At 47.8% G+C, this 13,109-nt stretch overlaps 1 protein-coding gene across 1 annotated transcript; it reads left to right on the top strand.

Annotated features, from left to right (window-relative positions):
* Window positions 1-3,676: 3,676 nt before the first annotated feature.
* LOC123451759 (DNA-3-methyladenine glycosylase 1) lies at window positions 3,677-5,002 on the top strand. Its single transcript, XM_045128295.1, has one exon. The coding sequence runs from the start codon at window positions 3,706-3,708 to the stop codon at window positions 4,684-4,686; it is 981 nt and encodes a 326-aa protein (XP_044984230.1). The 5' UTR covers window positions 3,677-3,705; the 3' UTR covers window positions 4,687-5,002.
* Window positions 5,003-13,109: the final 8,107 nt, after the last annotated feature.

The following is a 13,109-nucleotide window of genomic DNA, read 5'->3' on the forward strand; positions in this document are numbered from 1 at the left end:
AGAATATGTAGGATCCAATATGGGCATCCAGGTCCCACTGTTGGATATTGACCGAGGAGTCTCTCGGGTCATGTCTACATAGTTCTCGAACCCGCAGGGTCTGCACACTTAAGGTTCGACGTTGTTTTATGCGTATTTGAGTTATATGGTTGGTTACCGAATGTTGTTCGGAGTCCCGGATGAGATCACGGACGTCACGAGGGTTTCCAGAATAGTCCGGAAACGAAGATTGATATATAGGATGACTTCATTTGATTACCGGAAGGTTTTCGGAGTTACCGGGAATGTACCGGGAATGACGAATGGGTTCCGGGAGTTCACCGGAGGGGGGCAACCCACTCCGGGGAAGCCCATAGGCATTTGGGGGGGTCACACCAGTCCTTAGTGGGCTGGTGGGACAGCCCACCAATCCCCTATGCGCCAAGGAAGAAAAAATCAAAGGAAAGAAAAAAAAAGGAAGAAGTGGGAAGGGGGAAGGACTCCCTCCCACCAAACCAAGTAGGACTCGGTTTGGGGCGGGAGAGTCCTCCCCCCTGGCTCGGCCGACCCCTTGGGGATCCCTTGGACCCCAAGGCAAGGTCCCCCTCCCTCCTCCTATATATATGGGGCTTTTAGGGCAGATTTGAGACGACTTTCTCACGGCGGCCCGACCACATACCTCCATAGTTTTTCCTCTAGATCGTGTTTCTGCGGAGCTCGGGCGGAGCCCTGCTGAGACAAGATCATCACCAACCTCCGGAGCGTCGTCACGCTGCCGGAGAACTCTTCTACCTCTCCGTCTCTCTTGCTGGATCAAGAAGGCCGAGATCATCGTCGAGCTGTACGTGTGCTGAACGCGGAGGTGCCGTCCGTTCGGTACTGGATCGTGGGACTGATCGCGGGATTGTTCGCGGGGCGGATCGAGGGACGTGAGGACGTTCCACTACATCAACCGCGTTCTCTAACGCTTCTGCTGTACGATCTACAAGGGTACGTAGATCGCTCATCCCCTCTCGTAGATGGACATCACCATGATAGGTCTTCGTGCGCGTAGGAAAATTTTTGTTTCCCATGCGATGTTCCCCAACAGTTATAATCTCTTAAAGATTCATTCGACTTCTGCACACAAAGTTGCAACTGAGACAAACCAGCAGGACGCTTGCACGTGCCTTCGAATGTTTGGTTGAACACTCGGGCGAGATCCTCCGAACGGTAGATGCTAGAAGGAGCCAAATGATTCAGCTACGCCCTGGCCAAACCATCCAACATCAGAGGCAAATGCTTCATGGCGACGCTGTCGTTGCCTCCACCAATCTGCACTGCCACTCGGTAGTCATCAAGCCATGTTTCGGTCTTAGATTCTCCTATGAACTTATTTATTCCAGCCGCCAACCTGAAGTTAGGGGGAATATCAGATGAACGGATTGCTCTAGTGAAGCACTCGGGGCCAGAAACTGTAGTGCCGCTCCCACTCGGACGATCTTTGTTAAAACCATCTTTGTGAGCTCTGCCCTTGTCAATCCTCCTCTGTGCGAGTACATTTCTCGCATCAAATCTAGGACTCCGCTCATCACCGAACGGGCGCCTGTCGCCGTAGTGTCGGGACACATACGTACCACTCCTAAGAGGAGAATACACCCGACGGCAGTCATCACGGTGGTACCGGGGAGCGAACTGATTCTGCTCCTGACCTCTGTGTTGATTTTCTCGGTAACCTCCGTCCCTGTGACGCTAAGGTGACCCTGGACTGAAAACTGAACGAACTGTATCTGCTGCGGGTGAATTACTGTGCAACCTATTGAGCGACTGTGACCCGGCTGAGTTTTGTTGCTGCGCTGCTTGAAGCAAAGTACGAATCTGCTCTAAGCCTCTACCAGCCTCCGAGTCTGATGGCTGAATAAAATCTGCTATCTTAGTGGCGGCTGCAACATTTAGTACCGGAGTACGAAATACCTCAACGTCGTTCCGCAGTCCACTCGGAAAGAGCTGTCGCTGATGTCGACTGGGAGCCGGAGGACGGCGACGGGCGTGTCCACTCGATGGTTCTCCAACTTCGCGTTCGCCGCGATCAAACCCGGGCGGGCTCTCCATAGAATCCGCCATGAAGACCTCCGCCGCAGGATAGCAGCTCTCGCACTCGGAAGGAACATCAGACTGATCTCGCGCCGAGTGGATCGCACCCCGAAGAGGTTCAACATGCTCGATTGCAACAATCTACGGAGATGACGGAGGTGACACCTGGCGAGCCACTACGTGTTTAACCCATCGCTGAATTCGTGAGCGACCGGGTCGCTTGTGACGACGAGCAACAGAGCGAACGGTCGACACCGGAGTCGACGACTGCCGAAGGAGTACGTCGAAGGAGCTTGCACGGAAGTGCGCCGCCCCGCGGATCGGGAGCGCCTCGATGTCGAGAGGCGCCTCATGAAGCCATGTCGAATCATCGGCAACGAAGACGAGCGCGCCAAAACGGATCTCGCCGCCCAAGAACGAACCGCAGTCAGAAGACATGACGGAGAATGAAGATTGCAAACTTGTCGGAAGTCGCTTACACGCCTGCCCCACGGTGGGTGTCAACTGTGGTGGGAATGAACCTGACAATAGAGGTGTAGGGTACGAAAGGAGAGGGAAGAGTCCTAGCTACGGCAAGCTTGTACGCAAGATGTATGAGTTCAGGCCCATCTCGTAGAGGTAACAACCCTACGTCTTAGTGCTCGGGAGCTCTTGCAGTGTGGAACACGTATTACAGGGGGTGCGAACCGTTGTGCCAGAGGGGAGGGTGACTTATATAGAGTGTGTTACCTCTCATCAAGGCCCAACATCTAAGAGTTCGATCAATAGAGTTTAAAGGTGTATGTTACTGATAACGTACGTAGTTAATGTTATTTATGACGACGAGCCGAACGCTCGGCTCTTGGCCTCCCTGGAGTGGCTTTTGGTCTCTGCGTCTACTGGCTTCTTCTGAGTGGAAGTTGGTTGTCGAGTGAAGGAAAAAAAATACTCCTAGTGATTTCTTACCGAGTGACTTAGACGCTATGGCTATCGAGTCGGAATCTTCCTTGTGGGCTTCAAGTTAATAATGAGGTATCCTTATGTAGGACATCTAGGTCACGTCTGTGACCCTACCCTACGTACATATCCCCATCAGACGCTGCACCGGAGCACCGGTGGTGCTTCAATGGAGCTTCGTTGTTGGCGGCGGTGTTGCCTTGCAACTTTCTCTCGTCGCGGGGGGTTGCAATGGAGCTTCGTCGGGGGAGGGGAGGGGGTGTCGTCGGGGGCTGCTTGATGCTGCCATGGACATCATCCGGAGTTTTCGGTTTTGCGTCAAATTGATGGAGCCGTGGAGGGGAAGAGAGTTGGTTGATCCAAGGGATATAGGATAGGTGATCCCATGGCTGTCAACCCAGCTGATTTCCTGGAAAATCAGCCGGTTGATTTGTAGCAGCCGTCATAATTAATTTAGCATGAAGGAGTACAATTTTTGTGCATCTTTTTTTTTTCTTTTTGAGAAATTTTCCAGAACAAACTTTTAAAAGGAAAACTTTCTCTCTTTTTCCAAATTTTGTTTTGGAAAACGATAATGTTGGTCGAAGGGCATCTGTTGAGATCCAGGCCGGCCAGGGGCAACCCCACCTTAATAAGTCGCAGCTCGGAAATACCACAAACGCCCCCAGCCCCAGATCCCACCCCAAGGTCAAGAACCCACCTTTTTCCTCCTCATCCATGGGCGAGCAATCTCTCTCCCAGCCCTTTCCCCATCCCCTCTCCCCGTCGCCCCCCGCCTCCGCCGCCGCGACGCTGCCAGCCACCGCCCCCGCCACCGCCGTCCTCACCCCCGCTTCCCGCCCCAAGAAGAAGCCCCGGTCGTCTGGCTCCAACCCGGCGCCCAAGAAGCCCCGCCTGGCGCCATCCGTCCGGGGCCGGCCCCTGTCGGCGGACGGCGAGGTCGAGGCGGCCATCCGCCACCTGCGCGTGGCCGACCCGGCCCTGGCCCCCGTCATCGACGCGCACGAGCTCCCGTCGTTCCACTGCCCGCACCCCCCCTTCCACTCCCTCGCCCGATCCATCCTCTACCAGCAGCTCGCCTTCAAGGCCGCCGCCTCCGTCTACTCCCGGTTCATCGCGCTCGTGGGCGGCGAGGCCGGCGTGCTCCCGGACGCCGTCCTCGCGCTCTCCGCCGAGCAGCTCCGCCAAATCGGGGTCTCCGCGCGCAAGGCCTCCTACCTCCATGACCTCGCCCGCAAGTACGCGTCGGGGATCCTCTCCGACGACAGCATCGTCGCCATGGACGACCGCTCCCTCGCCGCCATGCTCACCATGGTCAACGGCATCGGCGCCTGGAGCGTCCACATGTTCATGATCTACTCCCTCGCGCGCCCGGACGTGCTCCCTTCCGCGGATCTCGGGGTCCGCAAGGGCGTGCAGATGCTGTATGGGCTGGAGGATGTGCCCCGGCCGTCGCAGATGGAGAAGCTCTGCGAGCGGTGGCGCCCTTACCGCTCCGTCGCCGCGTGGTACATGTGGCGGCTCATCGAGTCCAAGGCGGCGCAGACGGCACCGGCCATGCCTGTCATGCCACCTGCAATGCCTGCGCCTGGCGAGGAGTTCATGCTCCAGCAGCACCATCAGCAGCCACACCAGCAACATCAACAAGCTGCTATCCAAATGCTTGATCCGGTTCAGATGCTTCCAGGATTGGGGTGAATTCGGTATTACTCGCTCAGCCCATTTGTTCTTGATGTTAAATGGATGTCTGAAACCTGAATCCGCCGCTTCATTTGTGTGTCATTGTTCTGCTGTATCGGTAAGAAGTGTAGCATTGGACAGGAGGGTCATTATCAGTTAGCTGGTGTTGTGTCGTTCATTTGTAAATTTCTGCTGTATTAAGATATCGTTGCCCTAGACATATTTGTATTCGACAAATAAATTTAGACCAAGCTGTTGTGTTCTGCAATGCATTTTGAGCTTTTGTTTTGGATTAAAAAATGTGAGAAATATATTCGAAAAGATTGTCCATGTATTGTCAAAGATGTCTGTCAAATTGCTTTTGATCAATACATCTATCTCAAGTGACAAGTAATTTACATGCGCACAATAATATGGGTGGGAAGTTATCAGCAGGATCTTTGCCTATCCGGTGTTGTCTCTGATCATTGTCAGAGGTATCATACATTCATCCATGTTATCTGTGAGGGTGCTGCATCATGCAGTATGCTGAGTAGGCCATGATGTTATCTGAAGCAGTTAAGGGGCTGTTTGGTTCATCACTTACATTGCCACACTTATAAGCCATACTGATTGTGGTGCACAAAACGGACGCCACACATTTGGCAAAAAAAGTCTATTGCAAAACAGGCTGCTCGTTGTGGCGAGTCAAATTTTTGTAAAGAACCAAACAGCAGCCTAGACAGCTGGCGTGGCGAGGTGCGGCCGACAACCAATCGGCCCCTAAGTCTGTTAGAGTATGATACTCCGGCGAGGTGCGGCCGACAACCAATCGGCCCCTAAGTCTGTTAGAGTATGATACTCCTACATAGCATCGGTGCGGTGAGGATGCATCCTTCCTTGATGGACAATGCAGGCCCATGGATCATTGCGATACATCCAAATTTCTCCACTGAGGCAAGAAGTTCAGTTTGTCATTTTCGTGTGGTTCGGTCTTTGGTTCACAGTTTATTTGCTAGAGTTTTGTTTTGGTTTCATTTTCCGGATTTCTTTTTGGGCCCCATCTCTCCCTCCCTCTTTCCCCTTCTATGCGTGTGCGACTGGTTTCATGTTCACTGATCAGATATTTGCATAACAATCACTGTGACAACAGAGTTTTATTTTTCGTGTACTTTGCACTGCCATGATGTTTGATGAATACATTGAAATAATAGATACACTGAACTTTCTAAGAGCATCAAACATATGACGCAGATGTAAAAAAATTACACATCCGCCTCCATCAAACATATCACTAAATTTTTGGCCGCCAACCTTATGTGTTTGATGTTTTATGTTTAATTTTTTTTGTTGGACCATGAACTTTGTTTGAGACAATGCAGTTTTGGTTGGATTTCATACTATGAATGATGATGAACTTGTGTTGGTAGAAATTGGATGCAAATTGTTATTTAAAATGTTGAAATGCAGCACAACGGTTATACAACAGCCGCGCGCGGCTTGTCGTCGGTTTTACATCTTAATTTTGCATCACCTATTGGAGTTGCAATTCTACATCTCCATTTTGCATCATTTCTTGGAGTTGGATCTTTTTTCAAAATGTAAAAAAAATAATCTTAGATGTAAAATTTACATCTTCAAAGTTGTATCTTCTATTGAAGATGCTCTAAGATGTATCAACACCGAACCTAATACACCTCTTGGAATAAGCGGGTAGTTATCTCAAGAACCAATTAACAACTCAAAAATGAAATATACTCCCTCCATTCCTAAATATAAGTCTGACTAGATACGAAGCAAAATAAATGATTTTTTTTTAAATACGTTTATATACATCCATATGTAATCAATATTGAAATATCTAAAATGGCTTATATTTAGAAACGGAGGGAGTAAAACTTAATACTAGACAAAAAAACAATTAGACAAAATAATACTATACAATGTTCGTATGTGTAAAGTAGTATTAGTCTTGGATGTTTTCTAGTTTTTAGAGCAACTCCAACGCGCCGATCAACTTCGGCCCTGTTTGGATACTCTAACCGGGTTAGAGGTTAGAGTTAGATTCTAACCCTCAACTAACCCTAAACTAACTCTAACCCAAAAGGTGTTTGGATGAGAGGGTTAGATTGGCAATAAATGTCATTTCTCAATCATTTGGTTACTTTTGTCCATATTTACTGCCGGATTTGGTGTGGCCGATCGTTGTGTGGCCTGCTCTCGCTCACAAATGAAGTACAAAAAAGACACACACACACACGCACACATACATACCTGCGGGTGCTGCAGCCGGCAGGGCGCGGCGGGCCGGCGGCAGGAAGGGCGGGGCGGGGCGGGCCGGCGGCGGGGCGCGGCGGGGCGGGGCGGGGCTGGGCGGGGCAGGTCGGCGGCGGGGCGGGGCGGGGCGGGCCGGCGGCAGGGCGCGGCGGGACGGGGCGGGCAGGTCGGCGGCGCGGCGGGACGGGGCGGGCAGGTCGGCGGCGGGGCGGGGCGGGGCGGGCCGGCGGCAGGAAGGGCGGGGCGGGGCGGCCGGCGGCAGGGCGTGGCGGGGCGGCAGAGGCTGGGGCGGCCGGCGGCAGGGCGCGGCGGGGCGGGCCGGCGGCGGGGCGGGCCGCAGCAGCGCGCGGCGGCTGGGGCGTTGAGGAGCGAGGGCGACGGGAGGGACTGAGAGGATCTGGTGCGGATGGAGGAGTGATTTTTTTTCTTTTTTTTTGTCCCCACCTAACTCTAACCCAAAAAAGCACCTCTTGGGTGGGTTAGAATTTTTGGGTGGGTTAGATGCATCTAACCCAATCTAACCCTACCTGTTTGGATTTTTGAGGGTTAGATAGCTCAACTCTAACCCAATCTAACTCTAACCCTGGTATCCAAACAGGGCCTTCATCTGTGCATCTTCATTTGGCTCAAAACGGACACAAAAAACGGTCTAACGCGTCGATCTAAATGAACGCGAGTCCGCTTTTCGTCCGTTAGGTGACCCATTCCACGCCCAAATTTGAGCCTCATTTGCGTCGGTGCTGACGCGAACAAACGCGTGTGACACCGGCCTACTCCTCCCCCGGTCTTCCAGTCGGCTCCACAACCACCCCCATTTCCCTCCATTTCCTAAAAAGATCCCGCTAGCTCGCGCTCCCGGCCACTTGCCATGGACGCTAGTCGACCCTCGACGCCGCCGCTGGACTTGCCTCCCTAGCCTCCTCCGACCGAGCCCCCGTCGTCACCGCCAAGGGCAAGCCTTGCGGCGCCCACAAGATGGCGGCAGCGAGCAAGAAGAAGCCGTTGACACTTGAGCAGCAAATCGTGCGGTCGGCTAAGAGGAAGGAACAGAGGCACGCGCACGAACACAAGCTTGAAGATGATTCTTCCGCTTCCCTGGCCATCGCCGGACAGCAAGAGGAAAGCATCGCCATAGTCGTTGCAACGATGAAAGGGCACTGATCAACCTAGGGTTAAACCCAGGCCAGCACGGGCTCGCCATCGCGGCCACCATGGCCGCGACCAGCACGGGTTCGTGGGCCTTTCCTCGTGTGCCACTGCCAGACTCACTGCGCACCTTAAACCACGCTGCCAATGCCGGGCTTCCATCCCTACCCGCAACCTTCCCGTATCTACCGAGGAATGCTCGTCGGACGTGAGCGTGGTGGCGCCGGCCATGCCCACACCCATGGCCATCATCCTTAATGCCACACCTGTGGCCGATGGATCATCCTCTGGAGGCCAGAGGAAACGCCCGCGGCAAAGCCCAATCGGCATGCTTCTAGGCGCCCGCAACCTGTCCGACACCTAGAAGAACATGAAGTGGACATCGACGGGGATCCTTCATTCGAAGACGAGCTATGCACCCAAGCCAATGCGGTGAAGACTTTCTTCACTTTTCTATATATAGTATGCACGGATATGGTATGGCCTAATTTTGTAGCGTGCAGGACATCCTTCGGTTAGACCTTCTTCCATTTCATGTTGAGCAAGATTTTTTTTTTGAGGTGTTGTTGAGCAAGATATAGCTCCCGCGGTGGTAGAGATGCCAATCCGAACTAAAGCGGAGTGGTAATGGGCCGACAGTGTATCCCATTACAGTTTTTAAAAGAAAAGTAATATTCTTTATTTTACTTTAATTAACTATAAACAGTGTTGAAGGATCAATTTTATAATTAGTAGTAAGATTTATGTATAAAAAGAAAAATAGCATGTGTCTAATTCTTTCCACATATTTTTAAAAAAGTTTATTAATTTTTGAGAAAATATTCATTTTTAAAATTCAAAATAATTGAGAAAGGCTGTTCATGTAACTTCCAAAAAGTGCTTACATACTTCCTAAAAATAAAAGCAAATTACAAAGAAAAAGTAAAAAACAGAAAATAGGGGAAAACCCTCAAATGCAGAATTGTTGGTTCCCTGGTAGACTTCTAATTTTTAAGAATTGCAAAATAAATAAATCTGAAACTTGTTTTGTGGCGAACATTGCCAAGTATTCTACTCAAGTTCGAAGTTTCACGGAGAAATGACTTCGGTGTTCTTCTCTGCAACAAAAACTATTTTTTAACTTAAAAATTATTGAATAGTATATTCAATATAGATCTGATTTTGTCATTATTTGCAAAGAAGACGACGGAAGATATTTGGTCATGAAATTTCATATGCGAGTAGAATACTTGGCCGTTTTTGCCACAAAAGGTTTACAATTTTCTACATTTTATATATTTTCTTAACGTAAATTCAAATTGGGTGTGTGTAGACCCATGTTCATCTGAGTAACTTCGAAAACAATTGTGATATTGCACAAATGATTTTACAAATCCTTTCTTTATTGTGAATCTACAGGAAACGAACTATAAATGGACTAAATCAAGTCAAATAATGGAAGGGAGTAAAGGAGGAGATAGAGGGAATCAACGGGAGACGCACGAGAGGTGCGAGAGCGAAAGACGACATCCTATATGTCCCGATAGCTCGCATGAGAGATTGTATGGCGTGGAAACCAAGGCATTTTTGTCTACCTGGACAACTTTTATATGTAGGACCTAGCCGAAATGTCAACAACACATTGAGCATGGCGCAAGTCTTCCACAACCGAGCCATATTCACCCCCTTCATCAATCCTAGCCGCCACCATCTCATATCCATAGCCACCATCACCATCATAGTTCATCTCCCTCTAGTTCATACATATAACTGTGCACCTCCCATTGTAATACATATTTGCAGTCAATCTATCCTCAATATGTGTTCTTCAATGTTTTTTTTCATGCGATCTGATATTCTTGTGTGAGTAGTTCCGCAAGGTATGGGTTGTGAAAAAGGCCTTGCTACCCTCTGTATTTGTTGTGGGGCTCAATGGAAGAGCTTTGAATTAATGTCTGGTGAGGTTTGAAAAAAATCCTTGCTACCCTCTATATTTGTTGTGAGGATCAATGAAAGATCTTTGAATTAATGTCTCGTATGTCTGACATAAAATTATTCCGTAGATGTCTCTTGTCTTGTCCGCGTTTTGCATCCCTGCACGCACCCATGATCGTGGAGAGCGAGTCACGATGAGGCTAGGAGCAAGGAGAACGTGAAGTGTTATTTTGAACACCACTGACATAAAGGTTTAGTACGGTAACACGAATCCAATTCTTGGGGATTCAAAAGGTGTAGTCATTGAAAATCCAAAACTCTTATTTGATTATTATAATCTTAATTATCGAGGCAACCCCGCATGAAGGATAGGGCATGCGGTAGGACACCTGATTTTTGATGCAGGACTCGTGCTGGTCAAGATATTATTTGAACACATCTTCCACTCGCTAGGGATCAGACTACTGATCCGATATGCTTTATCAGATTAGTCATTGACCGTACGATGAGAAGCATGTTGCCATCAGATTTGGCAGTACATCCCCACATGTGCTGCCGAGGTCTGTTTGATTGCTTCCTTAAAAATTGCGCTCATTAATTTATTTGCACACGTGATTCCACACTAACTGCAATCAATTTGTTTCCAAACATCACCCTAGTAAATCAGGGCATATGAATTGATTAGGCGCCATGATAGGTGCTTCCATGCATGCGATTTGCTTCCATACAATTTGTTTTATTCCTTATTTCGAGTGTAAGTTTAACTGCCTCTAAAATAATTTTCTCTTTTTTCGGTCAGCTTTAGAAATTGTTTCTGTGGGAAATACAGATTGCTTCCATCCCGGTCTTCTAAATAATGGAGAAGATTCCTTCCTTCGGGTTAGAAATTGGTCTTCTAATAGAGAAGATTTCTTCCTTAGGGTTAGAAATTGTTTGCTTCAATCGGTAGAATTTTTTGTTTTCACATCGAAATGAAAATACACATTTTAACCTATATGAGGATATGTTTCCACAATAATGAAACATTTGTCTCGGTTAAAGAAAGAATTTTCTTCCATGGTGATCTCAAAGCTCTACACCATCTACAAAAGTGACTTGAACTGCAAGCAAAAGTATGAACACCATGTGGAAAGATATGATGCATCTTACTACCTACTTCTATGCTTCCTGCAATCCGAGCCATAATCCTGTTAAAGAAATTCGATGAAATGAAAAGAGCGTTTGACAAGAACTATATAATGCATAAAATAGTGAAAATGTCCCAATGGAGAAAAATATATATTAACCATGGTTCCTCCACTGATTGAGTTAATTGTCAATTAAGTAAAAAAAACATCATGCCTACAAGCATGTATGTTGCATGGAGATGAAGCAAAACTGAAAACAATGTGAAAGCATAAGTTTGATATATATGTGAAGCAAACTCGGATGCAAACCCATGGTGACGAAGCGTTATCATGGTACTGTACATACGGAGGATGCAAAAGCAAGATGTACATGAAGAATGGATTGGATGCAATCTCAATATAACTATTTGTATTGGAAGCATGAAGAATTGAAACCAGAAATTAGCGATGCTTGCATCCTAGGTGTGAGTGCATCTTGGTGTGATCTGCAAACCAGATCCACCTAAACGAATAAAGTGCGGTCTGCTGGTGACAAAATCATAATTCCAAATAAGAGTTTCTATTATTTCCATTTTACAGATTTGAACTCTGAAATTGACAAGAAATAAGATAAATCAGTATTGCAGCGATGGAGGATATAAAACGGGGTTACATACTATTGGCCATGTGAGATTTCATTGCTATGGAGAAGGGACGGACGCAAGATGTAACCTGCAGGGGAGGTCGCCCGGGGCAGCATCAATGAGCGGGGTGCTGGAGGCAGATCCGATCTGCCAACTTCGGTGGATGGTGGGCTGAATCGGGATCCTGGTGAACATGAGATCGATTTCGGCAGCAATGCAAGAGAAGGCATGGGGAGGCGCCGTGCAAGGCGAACTCGGAGGTGTGATGCGTCGGCTGCAGCCAGGCAGGTCAGAGGAACGTGGAGTTTTTTTTTTGAACCTAAGGAACATGGAATTGGGGGAGGTGGGACGAGTGATTTATGTGAGCGTACATCAAAATCGGGCAGTTAGCAACGACGCGAGACGTCAACCTATGATTTCACGTCCGTCTGATTAAGCAAGGATCAATGGCTCACGAATAGCCTGACAAATGTTTTGCATCAGACTACTGGTAGAAAGTGTTTCCCTTCATAATAAGCACATCTCAACGGGTAACTTACAGCATACAAATTAATACCATATCTAGTCCCACACAATGCATGGTTGTAAGCATCATGACCTTACCCATACATTCTTTTTACTATAAGTATTACATCACTACTAGTTTGATTGATCTGGTCAAAGACTGAAATTAATCCTTTAACAAATGCACCTGGAATTTTTCGGTCTTGATTGTAATTTTGCTTCTTGGTTGATGTTCTTTCTACAAAGTCTAGTGTTTTGATTTTTTTTTATATATTGAATGAGACACATATTATCACATAGAAAAAAATGGAAAATATGACCCGTTTTAATGCATAAATAGGCAGACGTGACAAAAACAATTGGATATACCATTAACCTTTTTTTTTTTGCAAAAATGATAAATCCGGAACATTTGGGATTGGCCCACGACAAACCGAATAATATTTTATGACAACTTTAATTGACGTGAGCATGACAAGCTTAATTGACGAACACGGTAATTTTCTGACAGAAAATAAACCGCGGACGCAATTGCCATATTTACCAACTAAACTCGTCATTCCTTGCTACATGAATTATAAAAAAAAGGTTCGATTTGCCATGAGGAAATCCCAAACGTTGTGTGAGCGGGATATATAAATATCAAAAATGCTAGACCTACAAAAACTTACAAAGGTTTACTTAACCTTCTAAACTAACTCTTCTCTCCCCCCTGATTTTCAGTGAGGTGGGGCCACTCATCCCTCAATTACCAATCACAATCTTATACATCAGTTTGTACGTAAAATCTTTACGTAAGCCTTTGTAGGTGTAGCATTACTCTATATATATTCCCAGATAGACTCGTAGGCGTCATCACATCAACAGGAAC

This window comes from Hordeum vulgare, chromosome 1H (genome assembly GCF_904849725.1).
Source record: "Hordeum vulgare subsp. vulgare chromosome 1H, MorexV3_pseudomolecules_assembly, whole genome shotgun sequence".
Taxonomy (NCBI): Eukaryota; Viridiplantae; Streptophyta; class Magnoliopsida; order Poales; family Poaceae; genus Hordeum; species Hordeum vulgare.

Bases quoted from the DNA above. Each gene is read 5' to 3' on its own strand.
- LOC123451759 (XM_045128295.1), top strand. From the start codon at position 3,706: ATGGGCGAGCAATCTCTCTCCCAGCCCTTTCCCCATCCCCTCTCCCCG.